Consider the following 27322-nt stretch of genomic DNA (forward strand, 5'->3'; position numbering starts at 1 on the left):
AGCAGAGCCAGGACAATTCAGAACTCCCCACTCCTTTCTCAAAGCATGCACCATTACTACACTCTACCTCCTAGAACGAGAGCTATTTGCAGACATAGGGGACAGGGCAGTCCAGGAAAAGCAGCAGAAAGGAAGTGATGGGGTCACACTGTCCCATGTCAAGGCAGAGTTTCAGCCCGGAGGGGGGAGAACAGGGGCAGGCGGCGCGGGAGGGGGTGGGAGAACAGGCCAAGGGGCGGGGAGAGGGCCGCGGGCCACACTGGGGAGCTGTCCGAGGCACCCGCCCAGCCGCGGGAGCCCGCACTCTGGCTCTCTGGCCATGGGGCGGCGGTCCCCGGTGCTGAGGTCTCTGCTGGGGCTACTGCTGCTGCTGCCACCGATACTGCCACGGGCGCTGCCGGGGGCGCAGTGCCCCGAGCCCTGCAGCTGCCCTCCGGACGGCGCCCTGCGCTGCCCTGGCCCGCGGGCCGGCCTCACCCGACTGTGAGTACACTGTGCCTCCGACCCGGGATCCTCACTCGCTCCGGGTCACCTTTCCTCCCTCCTCTGGCCCCCTTTACCTGGAAGCTTGGGAAAGGACGCTTCGCCCTTTCAAACTCGACCACCTTTTAGGGTGAGGAGAAGCCAAAGCGTGGGGGCTGTCTTTACCAAACCACCCCGTGCGGAACCGTGGATTTGGGCCCCACCTGCTGGCGCATCCTCCAGCCTCTAGTGGGCCCCAGGTCCACCCTTTCTCCTTTGGGGCCGCGGCAAGGGGTGTGGAACTATCCAGAAGCCACAGAGGAAAGAAGGTCTCGCACCCTGCCACTGCGGGAGGGGCCAGGGTGTGATGCTCCTCAGTCAGCAGCTGTCTCTGCTCAGAGAAGTCTTGCGTGGTCTGTGAGCCTTGAGTCGGGCAGGTTGGTGAAAGTTACTGTGGGCTCTGGCACCCTGTGGTCCTCTAGAAACGGAGTGTTAGGCCCTGTGGCCAGGGATGACCTGGTCACTCAACAGGAGCTGCTGGGGAGCCGCCTCCCCCAGCCAGTGCCCCCCTACACCTTAGTGAGTATACAAGCGAGGGCTCCACCCCTGTCCCAGACGGACCTGCATTTCAGTCTGGTCGCCTAATCAGCGGAAGGCCTTGTGCCCACCTCTGGCACATCGCCGCCACCCCCACACTCACAGAAGTAGTTAAGGGACTGTATACATCAGCCGGCAGGTGTTTGCTGAAACGATGAGGAGAAGAGGAGAAGGGGGACTTCAGTATTAGTGCATCAATGTCACCACGTACGTCTCCCTTCTTCAGTTTAGTAAAAGGTACCACACATAATATAATTCTATTTATATGAAATGTCCAGATAGGCAAAAAGTAGATTAGTAGCTGCCAGGTGGGGGTGAAGGCCTGGTGACTGCTAATGGGTATGGCTTTTTGGGGTGACAAAAATGATCTAAACTTAGATTGTGGTGGTGGTTGCACAACTCTATGAATATACTAGAATCTGCATTATACACTTTAAATGGGTGGATTTTATGCTATATGAATTATATTTCAATAAAGTGGTTAAAAGAGAAAAGGAGAAAAAAGAAGTGTACTACTATAAAAGTATCCGAACAGCACCAGGCTGGTGGAGGTCTTGGTTATGTTCTAGATGGAATTCCATGCTGAGGGGAGGAAAAGACCCCTTCCCCGAATTTCTCTGGGCCCTCAGTGTCTGTCAGAGGCCCGCTTCACAGAGGGGCTCCCCTCCCTCCTTAGCGGCTGAACTTCTCCCCTGGAAGACTTAGTGGCCTTCAGGGAATATTTGTGGTGGACAGATACAGTTTAAAGGTTGAGGAGTTTATATTAATTAGTTTCCATTAATTATCTTGTCAGCTCAATTCCCTGAAGGTGAGGACCATGCTGACAGAATTTGCTTCAATCGATCAACAAACCCACGGAAACTGCCTTCCAAGTCCCTTGCCCTTCTGTGAGAAGCCTCTCATCTTGCTCTTATGAATGACTGTGCCACTAACAGCCTTTCTTACTTGCCTGGTACTTATCATACAGATTACAAGATACTGAGATCCAAAGAGCTGGAATAACCTACCCAAGGTCCCATGGCTCTTGAGTAGCAAAGACGGCACTTCATCTGTTAATTATCGTTTTATATGGGCTTTCTTAGTAAGAAAATTACCCCTTACTTTCGATACACAATTTTCCCAGCTTCTCCAAAGTTGGCACTTAGTGGAGAACCCCCTGGTGGGAGGTAGGAATGGGTGGCCCAAGTCCCAACTCCTTTCAGATTCAGCTTTTCACTGAGATCTCTCAATAATTCCTGCTGCCACACCCATGGTGGCCTCAGGAGGGTACCCCTTTCCTGGAGAAGACTGAAGTGAAAAGAACAAAACAAAACAACTGCTCTTGTTGCCCCACAGTGCAGTTTAGAGACACCTAGAGCCCCTCAAAAAGATTTTATAGTGCTGACTAGGTCTGGGGGTGGAGGTGGGAAGAAGCAGGCACGATGTAAGTACTGTCAGCATGCTGAAGCTGGCTCCACCTGCTCCCAAAGAGGAGCTGGCTGTCCAGGCCCTGAAGCTCTCTGCCATCCCTGTGGGATCCTGCAGAATCCCTGACTTCCTCCTTTCACGTGCACTATCTTGGCATCCACACCAGGAGGATCTTCTCCTAGACATTTAGACCCCTTAGGTCAACACACATGCTGCCCTGACCCTCCCAGGGTCGGCCTTCCTGAGGATCAGACAATTGAGAGATCACCTCATCCTTCCAGTGACAACCCTATGGAAGGGAAGCTGATAAAGGCCCAAACAGAATAACTTTTTCAGCAGGATACGGTGACTTCAATTTCCATATGACAAGAGAGATGCATGAAGAGGAGTAGGAGGGTAGTTACTTTAAGGCAATGTTCCTCAAAGTGTGGTCCCAGAGGAGCAGCATGAGCATCTCCTGGGAAATGTTAGAAATGCACACTCTCAGGCCTCAGCCCCATCCACTGAATCAGAACCTCTGAGGGTGTGGTCCAGCAATCTATGTTTTAACAAACTCCCCAGGTTATTCTGATGCATGCTAAGGTTTGAAAACCAAGGTATTGCTCTCCAAGGAGGCTATAACCTTCTGCAAAGGAAGAAGTACGTCTTAAACTTCCTTGTGCCATATACTCCCCTCCTCCATCCCAGCCCATCCCCTCCCCCCCACACACATACACAATACCTACTTATTGCAAAAGGCAGCTGAAATCAAATTAAAACACCAAACTCTGAGACATACAGAAAATAAACAGGACTGAGATCGTTGTGGGCTTTTTTTCTTCAAAGAGGAATAAGGGAAGGAATCCATGCAGAAGGACGGACACTGACGATACGAGGGTTGGGGAGGAATCATACTTGATGGAGTCGGACCTCAATGTGGGCGGGGGGAGAGCATCAGTGTCAGATCACAGGGCAAGGGTTCATCTTAGAAAAAGTAGGGAGACTTCTGAGTCCTGGGGGAAGAAGGCAGTTGGGTAAAGGTGTAATTCAACACTGATGCGAAGGACAAGAAAAGAGAACAGGTTCATGCTAAAATCCTCTTAACGATGAATGAATGAAATGTAAATAGTCATTACAAGACAGACAAATGCTATGGATAACAAGTTATCAGGAGTTCACAAAAAGCAAAGAACAGAAATTATGAGATGAGGGTTCCAGACGAAGAGGGATGTGCTCTCGCACTAAGTTATCCATAGGGTTTGACTCAGCAGAGAGAAGAGCAGTACTCGTGGTTCTGGGGGTTGGAGGAGGCGAGTCCCATAGAAAGCCTTAGAATTCATCATTAGCCCCTCAGTAGATGCTGGCTTATGTTTTAATCATTTCAGGCCCTGGTAGTCCTGTCTTTTAAGACCTCTAACTATCTGGTTGAAAAGAAATAAAGAAGGACCATGGATTGTATTATAATTACTTATCACTGACAAGTCCAATGCTTGCAAATTTTGAAAATGGTATCCTTCAATTGTTCATATCTTTCCTCCTCTCCCATATTTTATTAAAACTTAGGTATTTAAAATCTACAATGTGATACAAAAAATAGCCTCCCAAATTTTCACTCGTTTTAATTGGGGAATAACAGAGTAATGGAAAAAAATTGATTTTAAAAATTGGTTTTGCTTTTCTTATTAGTTCCAGACAACTTGAAGGGAGAGGAAAAGAAAAGTCTCACCTTGCCCATGGTTATAAAAAGATCTTTGTCTCTATGACAACAGAAAGGTTGATTTGCTTGATATGGAAACAGCTTCAGAAAAATCTGTAAGAAAAATGCTAATAATAATTATGGCAATTTATTTTTTGCATGTTGTTTCTACTGAACAGAGATTAAACTTTTAGACTTTATTATAAGACACGATCCAGAGATGGTGGCAGAATAAAATGTGCTGCATCCATGAGCCAATGTCACAGGAATATGTTAGTATCCTGACATCTTTCCTGAATGTCTTTATCCTTCTTCCAACTTCAGTGGGAATCTGGGTCCAGAACAGGGTTCAATGTTGTGGAGGGATGTACAAGAGGAGGGCATTGTCCCTGACCTTCAGGAGCCCACAGGATAGGTGGAAACACACCCAGGAGACTGGTGTACATAGGGAGAGAGGCAATGAGGCTCAAAGGAAAGCAGAGAGTAGAGTAGACCACTCACCACGGACTGAAATCTCCAAAGGAAAACTTCAGGGGCCAGGGGTCATGAGGCTGAACCTTGAAGGAAAGAAGGGAAGAAGAGTCCATAGGTTATAGCAGACTAAAGAAGCACAGAATAAGGTTGAATGTATTCTTCTCTTTTTATGCCTCTCCCAGGCTCTCTGGTGGAATTTTTTTTAGGAAAGATATAAAGTCATCAAAAATAGTTGATTAAATTACCCAGAGGGTTGTGCAAAAAAAAAAGAAAAGAAAAAGCCCACTGTGTTGTTCTTAATAAACTTTCAATCAAAATCATTCTTGGACAGTTACAAAGCCATTAAGTAAAAATCATGATTTATAGTCACTTCCCCATGAATCTTTCCCCAATGTCCCCTCCCTCCCAGACACACACACTTGCTTTGATACCCTGTACTCACATATATTTTTGCGTATATGCCACCACAGTATGTACCTCTTCTGCTATAGCAGGATTTCTCAACCTCAGCACAATTGACATTTCAGGTCAGATAATCATTTGTTGTGGGGGCTGCTTTGTACCCTGTGGGAAGCTCAACAGCATCCCTGGCCTTTTCCCACTAGATGCCAACAGCACTGCCCTCCCAAATTGTGACAACCGAAAATACCTGTGGACATTTGCCAAATGCCCCCTGAGGGTAACATCCATACCCCCCTGCCCTTGGATTTGAATCATTATGCTAAAGTGAAAACCACTTGAAGAGGTCTTTTTCAACTCAGGATTCCCAGAATTTCTCAGGTAGTTTGATTAAAATTTTTACTGAGCTACATACATGATGATCAAACTGAGTAGACAGCTGAAAGGAACAATGAACCAATGCCAAAAGGACACATATCTTAGCATGTACCACATCTAAATGTTATTTTAAAAATCTAAAGAATGGAGATTAAGGATGTACTGTGGGTTGTAGAGGGAGATCTCTATGTTATGTCAAACAACATCCAGGTCCCAGATTTTGCAGACCTCCCCCCACTCTGTCCTGTGAACTGGCCATATCAGTTTCAGAGAAGCAAGACTGGAAGCTTACCTATATGAATATGCCCCATCCAGATTGTTTTAATTTTTAATGTCTGTTTATTTTAATTCACTCATCAGAAAGCAAAAAAAATCAATCCCCAGCCCAGGATCCATTAAAACAAACAAACCAACCACCAAGGCAGCCTGAATCGAGACCGATGGGTTCCTGGTCCGGAACACCACACAGGAGCCCACAGGACAGAGGGAAACCCACCAAGACCTTGTAAGTAGGACAGCTGGGCCCTAGCCGCAGCTTCCCTAAAGCTGGCCAGACCAAAACCGCTCTCATAAATTAGAAAGCTCATATCCTACCTCCCTACCCCTTGCCCCTACAAAGAAAGCACTGGCAGTGACTGATCTTGACTTCAGCTCTGACTGGGCTCCCCCAGCTATACCTTCAATGCAGTTCTTAAGCCCGGGTGTACCTAGAAACAGGCTCCTTGGGGAAAGCTTTGCAAGAACCAGATTTTATTAGTTTAAAAAATCATCCTTTTGGGGAAAGTGAATGATGGCCCCTAGTGGGACACTAAAAAGCCAGCAATAGAGTTCCCAAAATCTCAGTGGAAGTGTAGAGCCAAAAGATCCCTTTGGCACTGGATCCAGCGAACCCCTTGGAGAGCAATAATAATTCCTTGGGTTTTTTCTGCCTTCTTCTTCTTCTTCTTTTTTTTTTTTCTTTTTTTACTTTCAAAATCAGTGTCAGTTAATTCAAGGCTCTAGTTCCGCCCCTCTCCTCACCTTTATCTTCTTTCTAAGCCCCTCAATTTGGCTTCTTTTCATGTCTTGAAATGAGGCCTAAACGCTTTCTTTCCAAAATATAATGTCCCAGGGTAGCTGCGCCAGAAAGTGTCTTGGCCACATGTATCTCTGATCTCACACAAGGAATGTTGAAGCCAGTTGAGTCACGGTGGCGGGGAGAGGCCCTGCTGCTCACTTCCAGACCCGTGAGGGCTGGCTCCACGGGAGCATATGTGTTCTGTTCTGGCAGCCCCCCTCGGTGTGTGAAAAATCACATTTAATGCAGATTTTAGCAAATTTTCCACCAGCTATTTTTTCTTAAGAAGGGAATTAAAATAATCCCACCCACCAGGCAGGTGGGTTCCCTGACTTAGTGGACAGCTTCTAGCAGCTTCTCTATATGGTCTTCATTTACTCCCAGCTTCTGCCTCACTGGGAGATGCAACCACCTCCCAGCCAGCAAACCACTCACAACTGCTCTCCGTGTGGCCCTGAGCCAAGCTCTGTAATACCACCTGAGCCAAATCAGAACCATCCAATTTATAACTAAAACTCAACTTTCAGAATGAAGGCTTTATCCCTTGCTGCTAATAAATTTGTCCTTGACTCGGATGAAATGAGGTGACTCCTGGGTTCCTAATTCTACCTTGTGAGCAACAGCGTTTCTGAGCAACAGATAGCATTTCTGAGCCCACAGGGATGGGATGGCTCCGGTACAACAGGGGAGGGTCCAGCACTAACACAGCCCCCAAATTATCTGACCTGATCAGCAGGACATAGACCAGGCAGCCCTGGGTTCTAGCACCAGGTCCCCTTTCCCCAGTTTGCACTGTGGGTTCAAGCTAGTGATAAAACTTCTGTGCTGCCTTTAAAAGGAGTGTGATGGTTCCTGTCCCTGAGTGGGGCTGACTGTGGTGAAGGTAAAGAAGACAACAGAACCAAAAGTAATCAGTAATAAAGGTTTCACATAACTGCGAAGTATTAATGTAACAATCTAACGATTCAGAGAAGACTGAAAACCCATAGCCCATATAGGCGTGTGAGGTTGAACAGTAAATATCCATCATCCAAGGGGCAAACCTAATGACATAGGTTTGTTTCTGTTAGAGAAAATGACCCACTAGGTCTTCTCAAGCTGGAAGGTAAGTCAGAATCCCAAAATAGCAGAGCTCAATATTCTCATATGCTGTTCTTTTCACCGCAGGCTGAGCTGCCTCTCAAACACTTTAGACCTAATTATAGGCTTTTTCCTATCATTCAGTTGGGTCACTCCTACCTGCCCAGCGAGAGCAGCCAAGCCCATTTGGCATACTTTCCTTTCCCCATTCTCCATCCCTAAGCTTCAGGCTGGACACACAGACAACCTTCAGGTCAGACTTGTTGACCACTCAGGAACAAAATACTGAAATGGAAAGGTCAACGTGCAGGGTCCAGTGACAGTCTTCAGACGGTAGGAGAGAGTGGACCAGTTCTCAGATGGGTACAAGGAAAAGTGGACGGTGATAAAGGCCAGATAAAGGTTGTAAACAAAATCTGGTAGAAGTTCAGAGAAGGGGGCCATCCCTTCTTGCCACAGTAACAAAGAAACCCTGGCGGAGGTGTTTGAGCTGTATTTCTTTAAGCCCCACTCTCTATAGGGCTAGCCGGGCTGACACAGTTATCCCATAAGCTCAGTCCTGGCTTTTGACACCAGCTTAGAAAAGCCCCTGGGAAATCACTACTGAAAGTCTTCTGCTGTCTCGCTGACCACCAGCACATAGCCTGCCTGTGCTATGGAACATCAGCAGGACAGTGGACTACTTCCACTGAAAACCTTGGGTGGGGCTCTAAGCCTTTTATCATTTGCAAGCACCAGAAATCAACTCTGACAAACTTAATCGTAAGAGATGAACTTACTAGAAGAATGAGGAGGTAGAAGGATACAGGCAAGATCCAGAGAGAATCTGAATTTTAACAGCAAGAGGTCAGGGAATTTCTCTCTAGATTCCACCTTTACCATGAATCAGCTCCAAAGATGCCTTCTGTGTGTCTATTACAAGTTTTAAATTCCCAAGAGAAAGAATCTGATTGCCTCCCCCTGCCCCACCCCCAAGGCAGAAACATAGGAGCACAGCCAATAAGATGCTTCCAGAGAAAGGAAATTTCTGAGCCAGGCAACCACACAAATTGGTGTGTACCAGAAGGTACACATACATGCCAGTAATTTTCAGCACTTCAAACCCATCCTCAGATTAATTAAAAGTATGTGGCATATCAGTTGTAACCAGCTTTTACAGACTCACTAAAAACAAAATAAGAAAGTTTTTAAGTGTCTGGAAACAGACGCTTGTAATGAAGGAGCTTCCTGAAGCATATCTGCAATGTCAGTGCCCTGACAACATAATATTCTCTGCTCCTAAAAAATACTTTTGAGAAATCATTACAGATGATGCCGACATTCCCTGGGGAGAATTCAACATGCAGTTTTATTTACCAGAGTTATTCTTGTCATGTTATATTATTGCTAGAAGAATTCTGGTTTAAGGGGTAAAGATTGCATCATTTTGCTTTGTGTGTTTAGAAAACTTTAAATGGGTTTTGAATAAGGGCTTCAACGTATTTACCATTTTCCTCTGAGGCTTTATATTTTTAATTTAGTTATAGCACAAATGATTTGGAAAATCCATTATCCAGGAATCTTCTTGACCATCTTAGTTCACATTGTACTTCATACACACCTCGCAGCTTCTCAGGTGCTCAGGCTGTCTTGGAGGGCAGTCCCTCAAACTGCACTTTCTGAGGGGAGAGTTCCAACTGACTGGACTGTTTAGGATCAATGAGCAAATGTGAACCTTGCAGAGGGGCTCCCTGGAGTTGAAATACTTAATGCAAGGTTGTTCTTCATAGTGTCTTTGAAAGCTATTGGGTGAGACCTATAAGAAATACCAGAACCAAAAAGAAAGGTGCCAAGTGGGAGTGTTTACCCTTCCTCTCAGTTCTCCTATGTATAATCAGCAGATAGTCAGGAGTCAGGGACAAGTCACAGTTTTATAAGCAGAAGGATGACCTGTGACACACAGAAGAGTCCACTCCAAAGTACTGAACCCACCCTACATACCCCCGACCAGGAAGTCGAGTTGTCATTAGGCATAAGTGGGGGAGCTTGAATGTTTCTCAGGGAGCAGCTAAGAATTAAAAGCACTTCTTGAGCTCTTATCTTGTGCAAGATGCTATAGCAGCATTATATAAACATTTTCTTATTTACTCTCACAAATCCCTGGGGTAGTTGGTATCATCACCATTTTGTAGACATGGAATGAAGTGATGATTTGCACTCAGGCAGCCCGGCTCCAGGAACGACACTCTTCACACCGCACTGTTCTGCTTCCAGACAGAAAGCACATGCAAGCGGTGATGAAGACACATACCTCTAAGTATGTGGCGCCTGAGCTAAACCTTTAACCAAGGGCAGAATGAGGCCAGCAGACAAGTGTGAGATGCCAGATGGTGGAGACAGTATGAACAAAGGCAGGAAAGCCTGAGGCAAGTCAGGAGACACCACAGTCTGATTTGCCCAGGGAAGCCCTGTCCAGTAGCCATATCATGTGAGGCACATGTGCAATTCTTATTTTTTTAATGGCCACATTTTAAAAGTTCTTGAAAGGTGACATTAATTTTAATAAAATACTTAATTCCATATGTACAAAATAGTCTTTCAATATATGATCCATATAAAAATTACTGAGACACCTGATATTCTTTTTCTTGCCAAGTCTTCAGCAGCTGGTGTGTATTGTACACTTACAGGGCATCTCCATTTGGACCGTATTTCAAGCGCCCAGTGGCCACATGTGGCTAGTGGCTGTGGTACTGGACAGCACACGTTTAGTGTCCTAGTCATAGAAGGGGAACAGTGGGTGACAGGACTGGCAAATGAAGTCTGAGCCTTTATTTGCAGGGCCTTGAATACAAGGCTGAGACATTTGTAGATAAGTAAACAGGCCAAGAGCGGGCACAGAAGATATCTGAGTTTAAGAGGGATATGGTCAATGTTGGCAGGAAGAGTAATCTAGACCAAGCAGGGGAAACCCAGGATAGTCAGGGAAAACCAATTCGGGGATCACAGAATAGTTGAGGCAGAGAAAAGAATGGCCCAGAAGAGTGGCAGTGGGAAAGAGATACAGGGAATGGAAGCAAGAGATGTGTGAAGGCAGAATCTACCAGAGACTGGGCATTTCATGGAATACAGGGTACCTGGTAAAATTTCAGATAACAGTGGAGTTTTAAAAAGTTCTGTAGTCATTAAGCACTGAGGAGAACCAAGGAGAGAAAGAAAAACCACTCTGGTAGGCTCAGAAGCTTCATGAAGGAACAGGAATTTGAGCCGCATCTTTGAAGTTGAAGACCGTGAGCACGCGCCCTCAAGAAGCTGGTGGCTGCGTCAGACAGTCAGGTTTTCACCTGAGAACCCGAGGATTGTGCAGCAGGGTGAGTGAACAAACCCCTAAAGGAAGACGACTGGTGTAGTGTGATGAGTGGACACAGCAGGGGACCCGGGATGAAGTGACCCATGAGCCAGTCCAGATCTGCCACTGAATTGCCATGTGGTTTCAGGGAAGTCATTTCACTTTTTCAAACTTAAGATTCTTCATCTGTGAAGTGAAAGGTTGGCCCAAACCACCTGCAAGCAGCCCTTTCCCTCTGACAGCCTAATACAGTAAGTGCTTAAAGGAGTAGTCAAGCCATAGGCAAAACTACCTGGGTGTATGGTTAAGGCTCATTCCAAAATTTTCTGATGTAAAACTTAACGTATCGGCTGTCCATTTATATTTACTTCATATTTCAGTTACCATCGAATTCTCAGCTCCCTCTAAGTAAATGCTGCAGACAAGAAACTAGCAAATGAAGACATACCCAGTAATGAAGTTACCAAATACATCAATGCATTGAACAGCACAAAGATTTAAAATCATTCGGAAAAGGGAAAGCCATCTATTTCATTCCAAGACGAAAGCGAGTTTATTGTCATTACTGAGCAGCTTCACAAAGAACACAGCATTTCTTAAGTCTCTGTTAAATGTAGAACAAGATCCTGCATAATAAATAAATAAATACAAAAACATTAACATTCTTCTGAATGTAAATAAAGTAATGCTTCTCCCTCCCATTTCAACAAGTTCATTAAGGCAACAACAAAAAAGGCTTTGGCCATCTTTTGTTTCTCTCTTTTTCTGTCCCTTTGATTTTGTAGTGTTTTAAAATTCAGGGAGTGTAGCACTAGCAATAAACTAATCGTCTGTGAAAGATGGATGGATGTTTGTAGCTTTCTTAGGTCAATAATATAGATGGCTTTTCTAAACAATTAGAGGGAAGTGAATAAAAATATTTCACTTCTGCCATGCTGGGCAGAAAGAGAGGTAAAATCTCCAACAAGGTGACCAAAGGTCCCACCCAGGCTTCTAGAACTCAGGTTGGTGCCAGATCTCTTCCTCGGCTCTCCCTGTAATCCTGCTTAGCCTGTGGGTTTGAGAAGGTGGTCCTGCCCTGGAAACCACCTGTGTACTCCAAGCTCTTAAAAACCAAGAGCAGGTGTGGAACTTACAATTGTCATTGGCTTTACGCAATGGACCTCCTCTTTAAAAGGAGAAAATGTGTCAATTGAACCATATTTTCCATTCACCTAGGGAGTTTGCCATTTAAAGGAACCTTTCATGGAATCCTTCTGTAGAACAAAGAACCTTTTGATAATGCAAATGTCTCCCAATTGATGGTTTTGGTGTAAGTAGGGATTTCCAAATCGGGTTTCATCAAAGGGGAACACAGCCCCTCCTGAATCTGAAGCTCTCTAGGTAACATTATTTTAAGGGTTCATTAACAAGCCAGTGAGCTGGGCAGATGGGCTCCTTTGAACGTCATCTGTGTTATTTAACTGGGAAGAGGAAAGAAGAGGCCTCAAGGCCCACCCTTGAGTATTCTACAAACTATAGGAATAATTAGGGACCTCTGATAATGTGGCACCATCCACTTCAAGGTGATTGGGTTTATCTGGATGCTATTTGCTTATCTGTAAGCAGAGCCTCTGGTGCTGGGCTCTGCCACAGGATGCACTGGGGCTTGGCAACTGGGGTTGGCTGGAAAGGGTACTGGGTCAGTGGCCCACCCAGGTGAAAGAATTGATGGAAAGGAGTTCTGAAGGTGGGAAGGCTTTCTGAGCTGTCCCTCCTTGAGACAAAGGGGCCGGGCCTTTCTTCTCTTCACTAGCCAGTCATTGGATGAGGACTGCCCAGAAGAGAAGATGTGATCTTGGGTGAGGTGGCAATCTTAGGCTGAGGGTTATTCCAGGAGAGCAACCCAGTTGAGAGTTGTAGCCATCCACTCTCCCAGCAACTGGGGGAATTAGTGCCTCATTCCCAAATGGTGATTTTGGCAGCCCACGACAGCAACTAACCCAACTGCACTGGGTAGCCCCAGCACAGGGTAGCCCCGTCTGTGCCAAGATGCCCAGTTGGAAAGTTAGAACCCATCAGTGAGAGATACTACGTGGATCCTAACCAGACAGTAACTAGGAACTGTCTGGGTCAGCAGTGTCCTCTAAGGGGCAGAGATACAGGGATTGGGATCTGGGTTTTTCTGAGAAAAAGGCAGGGCAGGGGCTCCACTCCTACATGGACACTGGGGTGACCAGAAAGGCTACAGGATAAGGAAGCAAGGCAAAAACAAGCACCGACATGGTTTGGGGGGAAGCAAGGGTAACTCGAGGCACTGCAGGTGCCCTCCTGCCCCAAATAGTGTTGCGCTCAGTGTACACAATGTAGAGAGACCCAGGGCATCACCAGAGTCATCACCAATTACAAGGTCCCAGAACTTGGGGGAGTGCTTCATTCCAATCCCAAGGGGTAGAGACTGCTCCTGCTTCTACCTTAACCCACAGGTAGAAGGGTTGAGGAATGAAGTACCTTTTGATCATGCGAATGTCTGGACTTTTCCAAATGATTTTAAATCTTTGTGCTGTTAAATGCGTTGATCTATTTGGTAACTTCATTACTGGGTATGTCTTCATTTGTTGGACTCTTGTCTTCACGAGTAGAGGGAGGTTCCAGAAATGATGAAACTTAGGCAGGCTTTGTCATCTAATCTAGCTATTTGTTTCAACATTTGTGGCCAACCCACTTGGCCAAGGTGAGATGGCCATAATCCATGTGGCACCTGTGCTACATCATCCATTCATTTAGAAATCAAAGCTTAAAAACTGTGAAAAGGACTGTGAAAATGTAATAAATATAAGCAGCTGCTTGGTTCCACAGCCATCTCAACTCACTTTTCTAGAGGCAGAGAGAACTTTCCACCCTGCAAGTTCGACCACACATTCGCCCACCAATGCTGCTTCTTTACCAACCCCCTGCGATGCACAATTTGGGAGTGTCACCCTCTTGGTCTGAGACAGAAAAGGCTCTGTCCCTCTTTTGTTTTTCTTTGTTTTATGCATAGTTTTCAGGCCCTTTCTTGTCCCTGGACAGCTGAGCCGCTGAAGTGTCCTTGCCGTTGGCTTTTTTTCCCACTGGTTCCCCTTGGCTTCTGCTCTGTATCACCAACTAGACCTTTCCACAAGAGTTCCTGAAGTTCACAAAATTGTTGGAATACACATAGGTCTAACTTCAAAAAATGAAAGGAAGAAAAGGAGGAAGGAGGGAGGGAAGGGAAGAAGGGGAGAACTCAATACATCAAAATAGAACTTCTTTGCTTATCCGTTTGTCTCTTAGGTACAGAGAGTTAAGTTGATCATATTTCGTCACTCAAGTCACATTATCATCAGTCTATTCAAAGTCCCAATGTCTCTCTGTTTTCAGTTATTTATTTTATCCCCTTCTACTTTCTTTCGACTCATCATAGGCAACCATACTAATGTATGTTGATATGTCTTCTTTTAAAATGTCTAATGTTTGGTATACATGTTTTTTAATTCTGCAAGTAGCATTTTATATATATATATATATATATATATATATATATATATATATATATGTGTGTGTGTGTGTGTGTGTGTGTGTGTGTGTGTATACATATATATAATTTCTTACTTGTTTCTCTTAGCACGATGATTCTAAGATTTACAATGCTGCTCTCTGTGCCTTTAAACCCTTACTTCTAACAGCTGACCAATTGGTTCAGTCTGTATTGTCCACCTGTTATCATCCCCTCTCTCAGTAGTGGACACCCAGGTTACCTCCAACCCACCCGATGCCACAATGCTGTGCAGAAATCCTTGCACAGTTTCCCTTAAGTATCAGAGTGAGAATTTCTCTGGGATGTATGCAGGAGCAGAATAGCGGGGGTAATTGAGACAATCATTTACATTGCCAAAAGTTTCTGGCTTCGTGGAAAGAATCACAGACGCATCCATCAAAGAAGAAAGCACCTTCAAAGGGAGGACATTCAAGTGATTATGAACAAACAGTGGGCCATGTGAACATGTTTAAATACAGGAGACAGACACCTGACTGCTTAGGATCTGCTGCCAATTAAAGACACGTCAGAAGCGAAGACATGCCATCTCTATAATAAAGATATAAGCCAGTGGAAAAAACCGTTTGGATTCATAGAACCACATTCTCCAACTTGCTTCATGAGAACACATCTGCTGTGAAAAGCTTGCTGCTCCTGCCCTCTCCCCATTCTCTGGCCGCCAGGCCTCCATCTTGCCCTAGCCACACGCACAAAGCCCCCTGTTGTGGGCTCAGTGGCTTTTTGATCCCAGTGGGAACTCTCACTCTGCCTTTCCTGCTCTGCGGCATCAACATCAGGTGCCAAATTTCATCTTGCACCAGGGCTGTTCCTAGTCTTTGGGGACAGCCAGTGCAGGGTCTACAGCTTCTCTCTCTTCTGTCCGACCTTTGCGCCTCATCCTTCATCGCTACATCAATCAAAAGCTCCAACAACCAACCGGGTCCAATCGGAGCCAAACTGCTCTCCTGAGAGCCACACTGTGCTCCCTTATGGAGGAGGAGGCTGCCTGCCCGAGAGGTTCCAGCTTCTGCTCTCCATTTGCATGAATAAAGGGCTCTGAAGGGTTCAGCTTAAGCTTTTATGTAAACACTCTCCAAAATATGTTCTGCACTGCATTATCCCCAGCAATAAAGATTCTGGAATCAGAATTTGGCTGTCAGTTTTATTGATGTTGCATGGGGTACAGTAGAATACAGCTTTCTCTTCTGGAAATTTATTGACTCGGCAGTGCAGAGAGCTATAAAACTGTGTTTTTAATCAGTAAGCCAAGCAGACATGATTCCAGAAGAAATATAGGAAGCAAACATGCCATCGTAAGAAGATTTCTCCCCCACTGTCCCTGTTCCTCTCGGATGCCCTGGTAAATAAGTTTGAGTATTGAACGATGTGCTTGATGGGGCTGTCTTCAGGAATAGATTCAGAAGACCAAGTTGGATCACTTCCTCAAGGTTGTACCAGCTCTAAGAGACTACTGAGAGAAAGTGTTTTCCTGAAATGAAACTTCTTTGCATCAGCCCCTAGAGAGGAACTGCTCGTAAGCTGCATTGCAGGAGTAATAGCGAGAGTGTGACATGCCTTCTCTCAAGAGAAGCAAGGTGGTCCCTCCACCACGCTCACTGAGAGAGAGAGAGAGGGTTACCTGGGTATATATCCAAAGGAAATGAAACCACTATCTCGAAGAGATATCTGCATTCCCTAGTTAACTGCAGCATTATTCATAACAGCCAAGACATGGAAACAATCTAAATGTCCTTCAACAGATGAATGGATAAAGAAAATGTGACACACAAACACACGCACAGGAATATTTTCCGTCATAAAAAAGAAGGAAATCTTGCCATTTGTGACAGCTTGGAATGAACCTGGAGGGCATTATGCTAAGTAAAATAAGCCAGACAGAGAAAGATAAATACTGTATGGTATTTATCACTTATATGTGGAATCTAAAACAAAAACATTTTAAGCCGATTTCATAGAAACAGAAAATGGAATGGTTGCCAAGGGCTGGGGGGAGAAGAAATGGAAAGATATAGGTCAAAGGATACAAACTTTCAGTTGTAAGTTCTGAGGACCTAATGTACAGTATGGTATCTATAGTTAATAAAACAGTATTGTATACTTGAAAATTGCTGCCAGTAGATCTTAAGTGTTCTCACCACACACACACACACACACACACAGACTCACACACACACAAAAATTAACTATGTAAGGTGAAGGATGTGTTAATTATCTTGCTCTTATTAATCACTCCACAATGTATGTGTATATCAAATCATCATGTACACATTAAATAATACAATTACATTTGTCAGTTATTCCTCAATAAACTTGGGGGATAAAGAGAGCGGGCAGGCTAGGAATCACACTCCAGCCCAATATTGCACAGGTCAAAGAACATTTGGACTCAGTCTCCTCTCATGTTACCTTGTTCAGGTTATTTAACCTCTCTGTGATCCAGCTTCTTCTGCTATCAATGGGGAATGCCACCTCACTGCATTGTCGGGTGGGTAAAGCAAGGTTACAAGTGTGTGTGCATCAGTCACACAGCACCTCACACCAGTAGTAACTCTCTCCCGGGACTGTGAGACATCTCACTGATTCATATTTGCTCTTCATGGAGCAGATGTTCTTTCCTGGCATCTCACGGGGTCTCTGCTGCAGAGACACATGAAAAACAAGGCAGCATCTCCCACCTCTGTTCTCACATTCCTGATATTCGCATCTCGTCCCGGTCCACTCCCCTCCTCTCTGCCAATCCTTGGGCTAAAACCTGAAACTACTGTAGAAGCTTGATAAATGTTAGCTTCTGGGGGTTGAGGGTGCCTGGCAGATGCTTTCTCCAGAGTTACCTTAACCCCAGGTTCCTTGAGCACGCGTAGTTTTGTTGTTGCTGAGTGATAGCTCTATTCTCAACTCTTATAAAATGCATAATTTTAATCTCAATTCAAGAACACTTAGATTGTTCCTCTGGATATAAACGAGTGCCTGAAGGAAATGCTTTATAGGGGTTTCCCAAAATGGCATGAGCTGCCCACGTGACTTAACCATCGGAGCTCTAGTTGGGATAATGCTGAAACAGGTTGCCTGAAGAGGGTGGAGTATGTTCTTCGCCCACCCTCCCTTCTCTTGTCTGCTTGGTTTCCAGTTGTATTTTTACCAGTCATTTCTCCACTCTACCCAACGTAGCTTCTTTTCCACCCTCCCAACCCAGCCTACAGGGCCACTCTAGAACTATGTATTTACAATGTTCTTGGTGCCAAGCCCTGTTCTTTACAGGCGTTATCTTCATTAATCATCATAACAACCCTGTGAAATAGGAATTATTTGAATTTTATAGGTGAAGAAACTGAAACACAGGACTTAAATAACATGCTCAGGGTCACAGAGCCAGGTAGTGAGAGAGCGGGGATTTGAACCCAGGTGTGTCTGACGCCAAAGTTCAGGATCTTAACTGCAAAATTACACACTCTTTGATTCTTTGATAAAGACCAAGAATAAGTCGTGACAGATCTCTTTACTGATGTAAGTTAGAATTCTCAACCTGTATCCAGTTGTTGGGAACTCTGGAGTCTCACATACACACAACACACACACACACACACACATTTTATCCATGAGTTTAAAAGGCACCCAGTCTTAAATCCTTAACTCTTGGCTTTCCTTTTTTCTTTTCTAGATCACTCACCTATCTCCCTATCAAAGTAATCCCATCTCAAGCTTTCAGAGGACTTAATGAGGTCGTAAAAATGTAAGTAAGATGCTGCATATCAAAAGACATTCATAATTGGAATAATAAATTTTTTTCTAAGAGAAAGCATAGTTGAAAGGGGATAATTTTTCTAGGAAAGAAACTGTGTTTAGGAAACCTTAACACTTGAATCTTTTTAATACAATAATATCTAGGGACCTTTGAAGAAAGGTATGATTTTCAAGAGTCATTAAAATCGAGATAATTAACCTTGCTTCGATGAACTGGATGCATTTTGGTAAGTGATGATAAACTTCTCAAGTAGAAAAAAACATAGATTCCAATCATAAAAATTCTCCTGCTAGAGCAGTTATTCCCTCATGTCACATTTTCAGGTAACAACCACATAGAAGAAAATGTGTTGAAAGTTTATTGTGCATGAGAAGATAATCTTTGTATCTAAAATATAATAAGCATTTGACAAAAACACAATATTTATAGCCTTATTGATAAAAGGCATTTATCAGAGTGTAAAGCAGCCTGATGAGGCAGTGTGATCTCACATTTTTGTCAGATGTAATTTTAGCCCTTTGTCCCTGGGTCTCAGCTTCTACGGTCCAAGATCCCAAAAAGGGGTCTTTCTCAGGCCTCCAGGATTCCAGCATCCTCCTTAATGTTAGTCTGAGTCAAAGGATATAAGGGGCCTTTTAGTTTCCAGAGAGCATCTCTGATCTTTACAATCCATTGGGCTGTCAAAGCAACCTGAGGAACCTCTGACTGCTCTTTAGGATATTAGCAAGCAATCTGAGAATATTAAAAATAATTCCTTAACAATTAGTGCATATTATAAGACATCCCTGCAGGTTATAGAAATGTCATTTTGTTTGAACCTAACCCTTATTCTTCTGCTCTCAAATTTGAATGTTGAGTTTTGAGAACTTCTAAAGCATTAAGACCTCCTAGTGAGAAAAGCAGCCACAGTTAAATAAGCAAACCATTAGGTGGGAATAAGATGAATCAGCCCAGGGCTGATCCATTACTGTGTTGTTCATAAAAGACATTAACTGCCTTAGGCTAGGTCTTGCTGTGGGCTAAAGCTCTCATCAAGTGTAAAGGCTTCAGCTGAAAGTTAACCTTAGAAACGCGCCAATGTACAATTTGTAAATTGGAGACTTTTTTCTCAGCTGGCAGCAAATGGTAGCTTATGTTGGGATTTTCGGGTAACACTAGCATTATCTACATGCTTGAGGGTGGTAATATGGCAAAAATGGTTCCTTTACTTTTGTGTCTTTTTTAAAAAAATCAGTTCATTCATTAATTTCATTCATTCATACTCAATGTGCCAGGATTATGAGGCCACAGGAATTCAGAAGTGAATAGGACATGCTCCTTGTCCTTAATTTGCTAAGAGAGTGAGACGAACACTAAAAGAAACAGACAGTTACGACCCAAGAAAGACACTAGGTGCAGGAGTTGACCACGGTGCAATTGCCTCAGAACAGGATTTGGGGCAAGGGGGAGGGTTATGACACAATGAATTCAAACCAAATTAAAACCTCACTAGAGTGACGGCACTGTGGACCCAGATATCCTGATCTTGGTCCTAAAATCTTCCTATAAACACTAGGTGCCTCTCCTCTTAAAACAACCTCCGTTTTCAAAGCTGTAAAACAAGGGAATCTGACTAGATTTTCTGAAAGTGACTGTCCACTTCTAAAAATCTGACTAAACAAGGCAAAAAAAACAAAACAAAGAAAAACCTTTCACATGAACAGGGGTTACTGAAACTTGCATTTCGATTGCACCTGGGTTGTAGTGCTCCTAAAGGGAGACACTGGCACTTTATGATGTGAGGACAGCTTAGGGCATCCCCGTTCTTTTGGAAAAGGGCACAGTGGAGGCCCCAGTTGCTGGGCCACATACACAGCCTATTATGATGCAGACATAGTCATTTCTTTCACGTTTCTTCTTCATTTGTTTTTTTCTCCCTCTCTCTCCCCTAGTGAAATCTCTCAGAGTGATTCCCTGGAAAAGATAGAAGCTAATGCCTTTGACAACCTCCTCAATTTGTCTGAAATGTAAGCATCAGCTAACAGATCGTTTATTGCCGTGCACTATTACTCTCACTGGCTGGAGCCCACTCGGTATTTGTATTCAAGCATCCACTGCTAGGAATCCAAGAGGAAAAGACTACAGCAATTACTAGTTCTGGGCAGGCACTAATCTCTCGCTCTGCAGTGGCCTGAAGGTTGCCATGGTGACAACTGCTTCTCCCTGAGAGCTGTATAAACTCTGAAACATCACAACACAAAGTTGGAAATTAAAATTGACATTGTGGAGTCCTGCCAAGTAGCTCTTACCTTATGGAAGGGAGGGTATGAAGTACCCTGGGGTGGTGGGAAAATTTGGAAAGAAGCTTAGAGATCATGGATTAGTTAATTGGGGGCTGTTTGAGCATACTCATTCATTCAGTAAATGGTTCTCGAATACCTACCATGTAAAAGCCCTGTGTTGAGCACGTATATGTTGGGTTTGTCGTCATTATTAGGATGTCTTAGAATCGATTCTTTAAAATCATCCTTTCCAAATTATCCTTTTCCTCCGATTTACATAAAGGATGAGAGAAGACTGGCTTAACTCAGTTTTTAGAGGATGAACTTGTGTCCCAAAGAGGTTAACTGACTTGCCTGACGTCACACAGCAAGTTAGCTGGGACTACAAATCAGGTCATGTGGCTCCTAAACCAGGCCTCTTGCTCGGCCCCAACCTGAGCATATGCAAACTCTGCCTGCACAGGAGTCTTAGAAAGCTAAGGATGTCAGCAACAAACAGTTTTTGAGCATTTGTGCATGGCCTTTATTTCCTCTGACTTGTGTCATTTAATCCTCACAGTGACCTTGTAAAGTGGAATAAATATCCCTTTTTCTCAGGGGAAGGAATGGCGACTCAAAGAGGTCGGTAACTTGACCAATGCGGCTCCTTAGACAATGGCAGGGCTGGGATTCAACCCCAACCTGTCTTTCTTCAAAGCTTGTGCATTTTCCACTCTACCCTAAGGCCTCCCTATGAATGGGCCAATTATCTAAGGAGACCAATTAACTTATAAGTATGTCCAACCAAGGGGCAAGTGGTGCTGGACTACAGAGGAAGTAAAAACACGAATCTCTCTCAGGAGATGACAGTGTAGCCTTGGCAGAAGGTTAAGAGCAGAGCTTCCTGGAAATAGCCAACGGGCCCTTACCATGCTCTTTCCATCCCCGGGGTCTCAGGAGCTCCTCTCAAGCACTTGATTTTGTTGACGCCATTTTCGGCAAGCATTCTCTGGTGACCATGGTCTCACGCATTCCAAACAACACGCCTTTAGTAACTGCGGCCTGTTTTTCTCTCTCCCTTTACAGACTGATCCAGAACACCAAAAACCTGGTCTACATCGAACCTGCAGCTTTTACAAATCTCCCCCGGTTAAAATACCTGTGAGGAATTTTCCTTTTTAAGCAGTTGGGGCCGGAAAGATGGGTATCTGATGGAAATCAAAACAATTAAAAAGTTGGGAAGAATCATTTTAGCCATATATTTAGCATTATTTGAATGTCCACCTTCAGCCCTCTGATTTAATCAGCACTTCTTGCAGCCAGTGTGCTGTACCTGTACGTGGGTCCCAACATTTTCTCTGTCCAAACACCTGAGAAGACTGTCACCTCTTTGCAGTGATTTAGAAAGAAGTGGTGATAAAGATAAAGATAATTTATGTTTAAAAAAGATAAATCAGATCTCTAAGGTGAGGTGGTGATGTGGACAGAGGATGGGTGAAAGTGGGAGAGGCAATTCTGATTTGACGCCCATCCCTGGTTGAGAATTACCATTCTCCTTTATCTCATTTGTTCATTCATTAAGTGAAAACTTTGTAACTATTGCCTTCAGGCAGCCACTGTGCCATATAAACTAAATCATTTTCTATTTCCCAGTAAATCTGATGAAGTCCACTAATTAGAATTATGAGTACACTGTAGCCCTGCAGGTTCATTGTTTTGCCAGCAATACCAAAATTCCTGTCATTTGATACAATCTGTAAATTTATCACTAGTCTGAATCTTCTCAAGTGATCAAGTAATCGCTTTTTCACACAGAAAAATTTAAATCTCTCTAACAAAGATGTCCTCTCTCTCTTCTTCCTGATTAATTAAATTTTATAAAATCTGATGGAGGAAAAGTCCACAACCCTCATCACCTAAAAAAAAAAAAAAAAAAAAAAAAAACCAGAAAGTGGGGGAGGGACATCTTCTCTCTGGTGCTCCACGTCATCTTACTCTGGGGCCCCTATAGGAGCTGCTGCCAGCATTGGCACGGCTCCTCTAGCAGCTCCAAGGCTGAGTGATTCCTAACCCAGGTGTTCTGCTTTTCTAAACCTTCAACATCTACAGAACACATAAGGATCTCAGCATTCACCACTTTGGAAAAATATAAGAAAATCCCAGAACCAAATCTGAAGATTGCAGCTCCTTGTTCTCTAAGAATCATTGTCTTCACTAAATAACATTTTCACCCCCCAAAACAGTGACACTCCCTCAACCCCAGTACACACTGTAGTCTAAGCCCACACTGCTGTCAGCAGCCACAGACAGGGCAAGGATTCAGGGTGAGCTGGGGTAACAAGTAAGGAAGGGAACCAGAGAGAGAGGCAAAAGGGAAATCTGGCCTCCTTTCTGTGTCACCAGGTGCCAGGCAGTTCATAGCAGTTGTCCACAGTCCACGACTGGTGAATTTAGAAGTCGGTTGGGGGAAACCCAGATGCCTGGACTCCGCTAAAGGAGTTCCATTCTTGTGTAATAAAATGTGCTTCAATTTAACCCACCACTGAAGCCTCTCTCTTCTCTGTATTTGCAAAATGCCTTTCTACTGTTTTTATCTTTATGCCTTAGTGTAACAGTCACTATTACTGTCTGCCCACATCCCTACCCTGGCCCAAATCACAGGAGCATCTGTAACACAGGCATCCGAAAGCTTCCAGATGTTACGAAGATCCTCTCCTCTGAATTTAATTTCATTCTGTAAGTACCAGGCTGATTGCTATGCACAACAGTTTCCTATTTGCAGCTGAAATTCGGAATGTAAATATTTCTCATTTCATTCCTCAAGGGAAATTTGTGATAACTTACACATCACCACCATACCAGGAAATGCTTTTCAAGGGATGAATAACGAATCCATAACACTGTGAGTAAACTTCCAAATTCACGCTCTACCATATAGCGTCCTGCTGTTCTCACTTCTAACTTAAGGTGAGCTCTTTCTCATCTTTTACCACATCCCTCACTTGCTGATGACATACTTTTGGACCTAAAATACCAAGGGTGAGAGGAGTAGTGTGGGATCAAAGCTGGGTCATATGTTCACATGACAACAAACCAATCCATTCGGTTTAAAATTAATCAAATGGGCCCTGAGGATTTACAGTAACCAAATTTCCAACCGATGAAATTGTTCATTGCATCAGTGGAATGCTTTGAAGCTGGGAAAAGACAGCCTGGAGGGGAATGGCTGCTCTGGTTAAAAGAGAGCATAGAAATTTCAAGTTTCAATTGAGAAGAGTTTGGAAGGATATTCTCCATCTAGTCAGAGTAGTTGATCAATGGACACTGCTTTCGCTCCCTCTGTCTCTGATTTTTTACCTTCCCCTGGGAACCTGCTGACTTTTGTTTCTGAAGGCCCATTTCTTACATCGCTTAATACTTGAAATGTCTTTTTATGTGACCAGCACTGATCAGGGCACCAGGTTCAAGGGCCCTACCCATGTCATGCTCTTTCCTAAGGCCGTACTATTCAAACTGCGGCCGGTGGACTGGCCTCTACAGTATCTTCTGAGAGCTGGCTAGAAATGCAGACTCTCAGGCCCATCCCAGACCTACTGACTCAGAATCTGCAAGTTTGCAAGATGCCACGTGATTCATACGCACATTAAAGAGGAAGAGGCATTGTACTAAGAGAACCCAAGTCATTCTCTTTGCTACACACCTGCCTAACTTCCTTCCCTCTGGGATACCTGCCATCTTCACGTGGGTCACCTTCCTTTGACCTACCATCCAGGGCACCATGTCTCATTTCTGTCCAAAGCCCAGTGACCCATATTCAGTTCTGCTCCACACAGCCATATCCCTCTCACTCTTTCTGCCTTGGTTATAGCCTATGGCAGGATCGTGATGAGGCAATAAATGAGCTTGCCCTTAAAGAAAGAAGAAGAGAGTATGGATTGGATGACCCTGCAATGAGGAATAGTTGTGAAGCAAGAGGAGAGACCGTCTCAGAGAACTCTCTTTTACATCAATGGATTCTAAAACTTGGTATCAATGGTATACTGCATTTGTATAGTGCTTTTACTTTGCTTAGGTGTAATCCAGCACGTAATTGTCATGTTACGAAGTTGTGACCAAGGTAGCCCCAACTGAAAGTGTTGCAATCAAAAGAATACAGAGCAGCAAACAAACAAAAATTTCAAAATAACTCAAAGTCTTTACTTGCAGCTCTTGAACACCAGAATGGAGACTGTGGACCTCACGAAAAAATTTTCTACAGTTTTTCTAGTCCTCCACTTCTCCCACACAACAGCTCTTCCAGATGTTTCTAAATGTGTTTCTGACTCACTGTTACATATGGATCTGGAACTACTTATCCATCATATCCTGTCGGAAACAGGGTATTTACAAAGCAAACACTGAGTGGAGGGGCACCGCAGGCCTTAGGATTTGGGGTCTTCCCACGTCTTTACTGAGACCACAAAAGACATATAAGATCCATGCCCTTGAGTAGCTCATAATCTCAATGAGGAAAATATGAAATAATAAAAGAATAATACTAGCCAGTATATATTCACCGTGAGAGTGTGTGGTACACAGAAATGAGAAGTGCTCTTGGGCTGGAGCAATCAGAGGAGGCTGTGTAGTGGAGCTGAGACTTGAGTTAGACCGCATAGAATCAGTAACGTGTAATATTTAGGTAATATTTATTAAATGCCTGCACTTTTTTTAAGTACTTTTTTAAAAACTCATTTAAGTCTCATAGCAACCCTATGAGGTAGGGACTATCAGCCCCATTTTTAGATAAGGAGACCAAGGCATTAAGAGGTTTAGCAATTTCCTCAAGGTTAAGATTTAGACCCAGACAGTTTGGCTCCAGAGTCACGGTCTTCTTCATCAAGAAAAGGGGAGTGAGTAACCCAAGTGAGGGGATAGCATGAGCCAAAGCATGGCTGTGGGAAGGAGGAAAACAGGATGAAGCACATTCTCTGGTAGTACACACCCTGCTCAAGGGTTGGGAAATAGGTTTAGACAAACACTACATTTAGATAAAAAGGAGCGGAGGGGACACTGGATTGCAGAGGGTCTTGAGTGCCAGGATAAGGGGTTAAAGGCTTTGCAGTAACACCGGAAAATATATTAAGAAGAAACCACCCAACAGAGTAGTCTTTATTGAAAGAGAACAAATATCCAAGACTCCCTACATCTAAAAATAATCCGGAACCGCTTGGTACTCCTCCCAGGTAAATGTACAGTGATGGTGTAGAGCAGAATAGGAATGAAAGGGCCGAAGACTTGGAGGAAGATCAAAAAGAAAAGGACTTTAGGGATAATCCAAAGGGTTCCACAAGCTCACAAGACTGGGCTACTCTACCAAACTCAAGGGACAACCAAAGATGCCTTTTCCCACATCACGTTTCAACATGTGCACACAGGAGCTTCATGGTATTTTCATTTTGGGACCATTAATTTGTTAGTTATGATTTTAAGGCTAATGGTGCCTACTAGCAGGGCCCAATTGCCCCACCTCTGAAGTTAATGAGGACTGAGGCTCCATCTCTCCCAGAGAGCCCTCCGAGGCATTGTGCTTCCATCCCCCTCCTCCCTCTCAAGCCTTCATCTGGAAGGGGAGAGATCAGTCATTTGCTTGGCTCTTGTTCTCAGCTGAATGGGCCCTTCTGTAAGTGAAGGATCCTGTGGAGCACCCCGCTGGAGAAAGGGTATTATACTTAAAGAGGAAAGCCTTATTTTCTCAGCTATAAAGTTCAACTCCCTAATTAGAAAATAATGAAAGCAAGCCTTCTCTCTTCATTAGTTGTTGTTGAGATTTTGCTTTTTGTTGAAGCTTTCCTGCCCTCCCCCTACCCAAATCTATACCAACTGTGAGCTCATTTAATGAAAACAAAACACTTTACTTGATGCTGGAGAAGCTCAGTGGGGCTAATGCTAAAACTGTACATTATACTCTTATGTCCCTTTATAGCAGTTTGGATTTTCATTAAATCTCCTCAAGTGGCCACCTTGAAATGTCCCCTGTAGGTAAACAGGATTTGGCTACACCACCTTTAAAATATTCTAGATATGACTGGTCATACCAGTCTCAGAAAGGAAACAACATTGATTCACATCTTAATTCCACAAGGAGAAGGAATAACTTTCTAAGACCCGTCAAAGAAAGGATGCCTGGCAAAGGATGACAAGATTCCAGGCTGCACCTGTGACAAGCCACAGGTCAAGAGACTGCAGGGCATTGCAATAGAGAACCTGAATTCTAGTCCTGGTTCTGCATGTAACCAGCCTTAGTCAAGTCACGTCACCTCAACGTGCCTGTCTCTGTATCCGATGGGATTATTAATACCTCCTTGTGCAAATGCAATCACATTATATCATCTACACTGCACTTCCACAATTAAAAGCTAACATTCACCGAGCCAGTTGTCTTAGACCATCCTGAAAACACTGTATCACATCATCTCATTTTAAAGATTTTTATTTTGAAATTTTTAACTGGTAATTGCAGTCACTTTTCATTTGTCTTTCCACTGACAAATAGAAAGGACAGTACTGTGAACTCCCCTATATACCCTACCTAGATACACCTATTGTTAACAGCTTGTCACATCTACTCTATCTTATATACACTTATATATCTCTTATATACTCTATGTAAGTATATACAACATATTTCCCTTTTTGCAAATCATCCAAAAGAAGTTTATAGACATGACGCTTCATACCTAAATATTTCAGCATGTATCTCCCCAAAACATTCTACATAACTACAACACCATTACAACTAAGAAAATAAACATGAATTTAAGGATATAATCCAACCTACAGTTTATATTCAAATGAAAATGTCTTTACAGATTTATTTTTAAATTCAGAATCCAAAGTTTATGCATTTTTGTTATGTCCCTACTCCTCCCAACCTCACCCCCCAAG

General features: G+C 43.8%; 1 protein-coding gene across 1 annotated transcript in view; it reads left to right on the plus strand.

The window, feature by feature from the left end:
• The first annotated feature begins 259 nt into the window (after positions 1-259).
• LHCGR (luteinizing hormone/choriogonadotropin receptor) overlaps positions 260-27322 on the plus strand; it is a 53396-nt gene continuing 26333 nt past the window's right edge. Inside the window, exons 1-6 of the mRNA XM_019719178.3 lie at positions 260-483; positions 18075-18146; positions 20090-20164; positions 21485-21559; positions 23060-23134; positions 23223-23300. Coding sequence (XP_019574737.2) covers positions 320-483; positions 18075-18146; positions 20090-20164; positions 21485-21559; positions 23060-23134; positions 23223-23300 — 539 coding nt within the window. The 5' untranslated portion in view covers positions 260-319. The remainder of the gene's footprint in view (positions 484-18074; positions 18147-20089; positions 20165-21484; positions 21560-23059; positions 23135-23222; positions 23301-27322) is intronic.

This window comes from Rhinolophus sinicus, chromosome 2 (assembly GCF_057876585.1).
Source record: "Rhinolophus sinicus isolate RSI-liver-muscle chromosome 2, RSI-T2T, whole genome shotgun sequence".
NCBI lineage: Eukaryota > Metazoa > Chordata > Mammalia > Chiroptera > Rhinolophidae > Rhinolophus > Rhinolophus sinicus.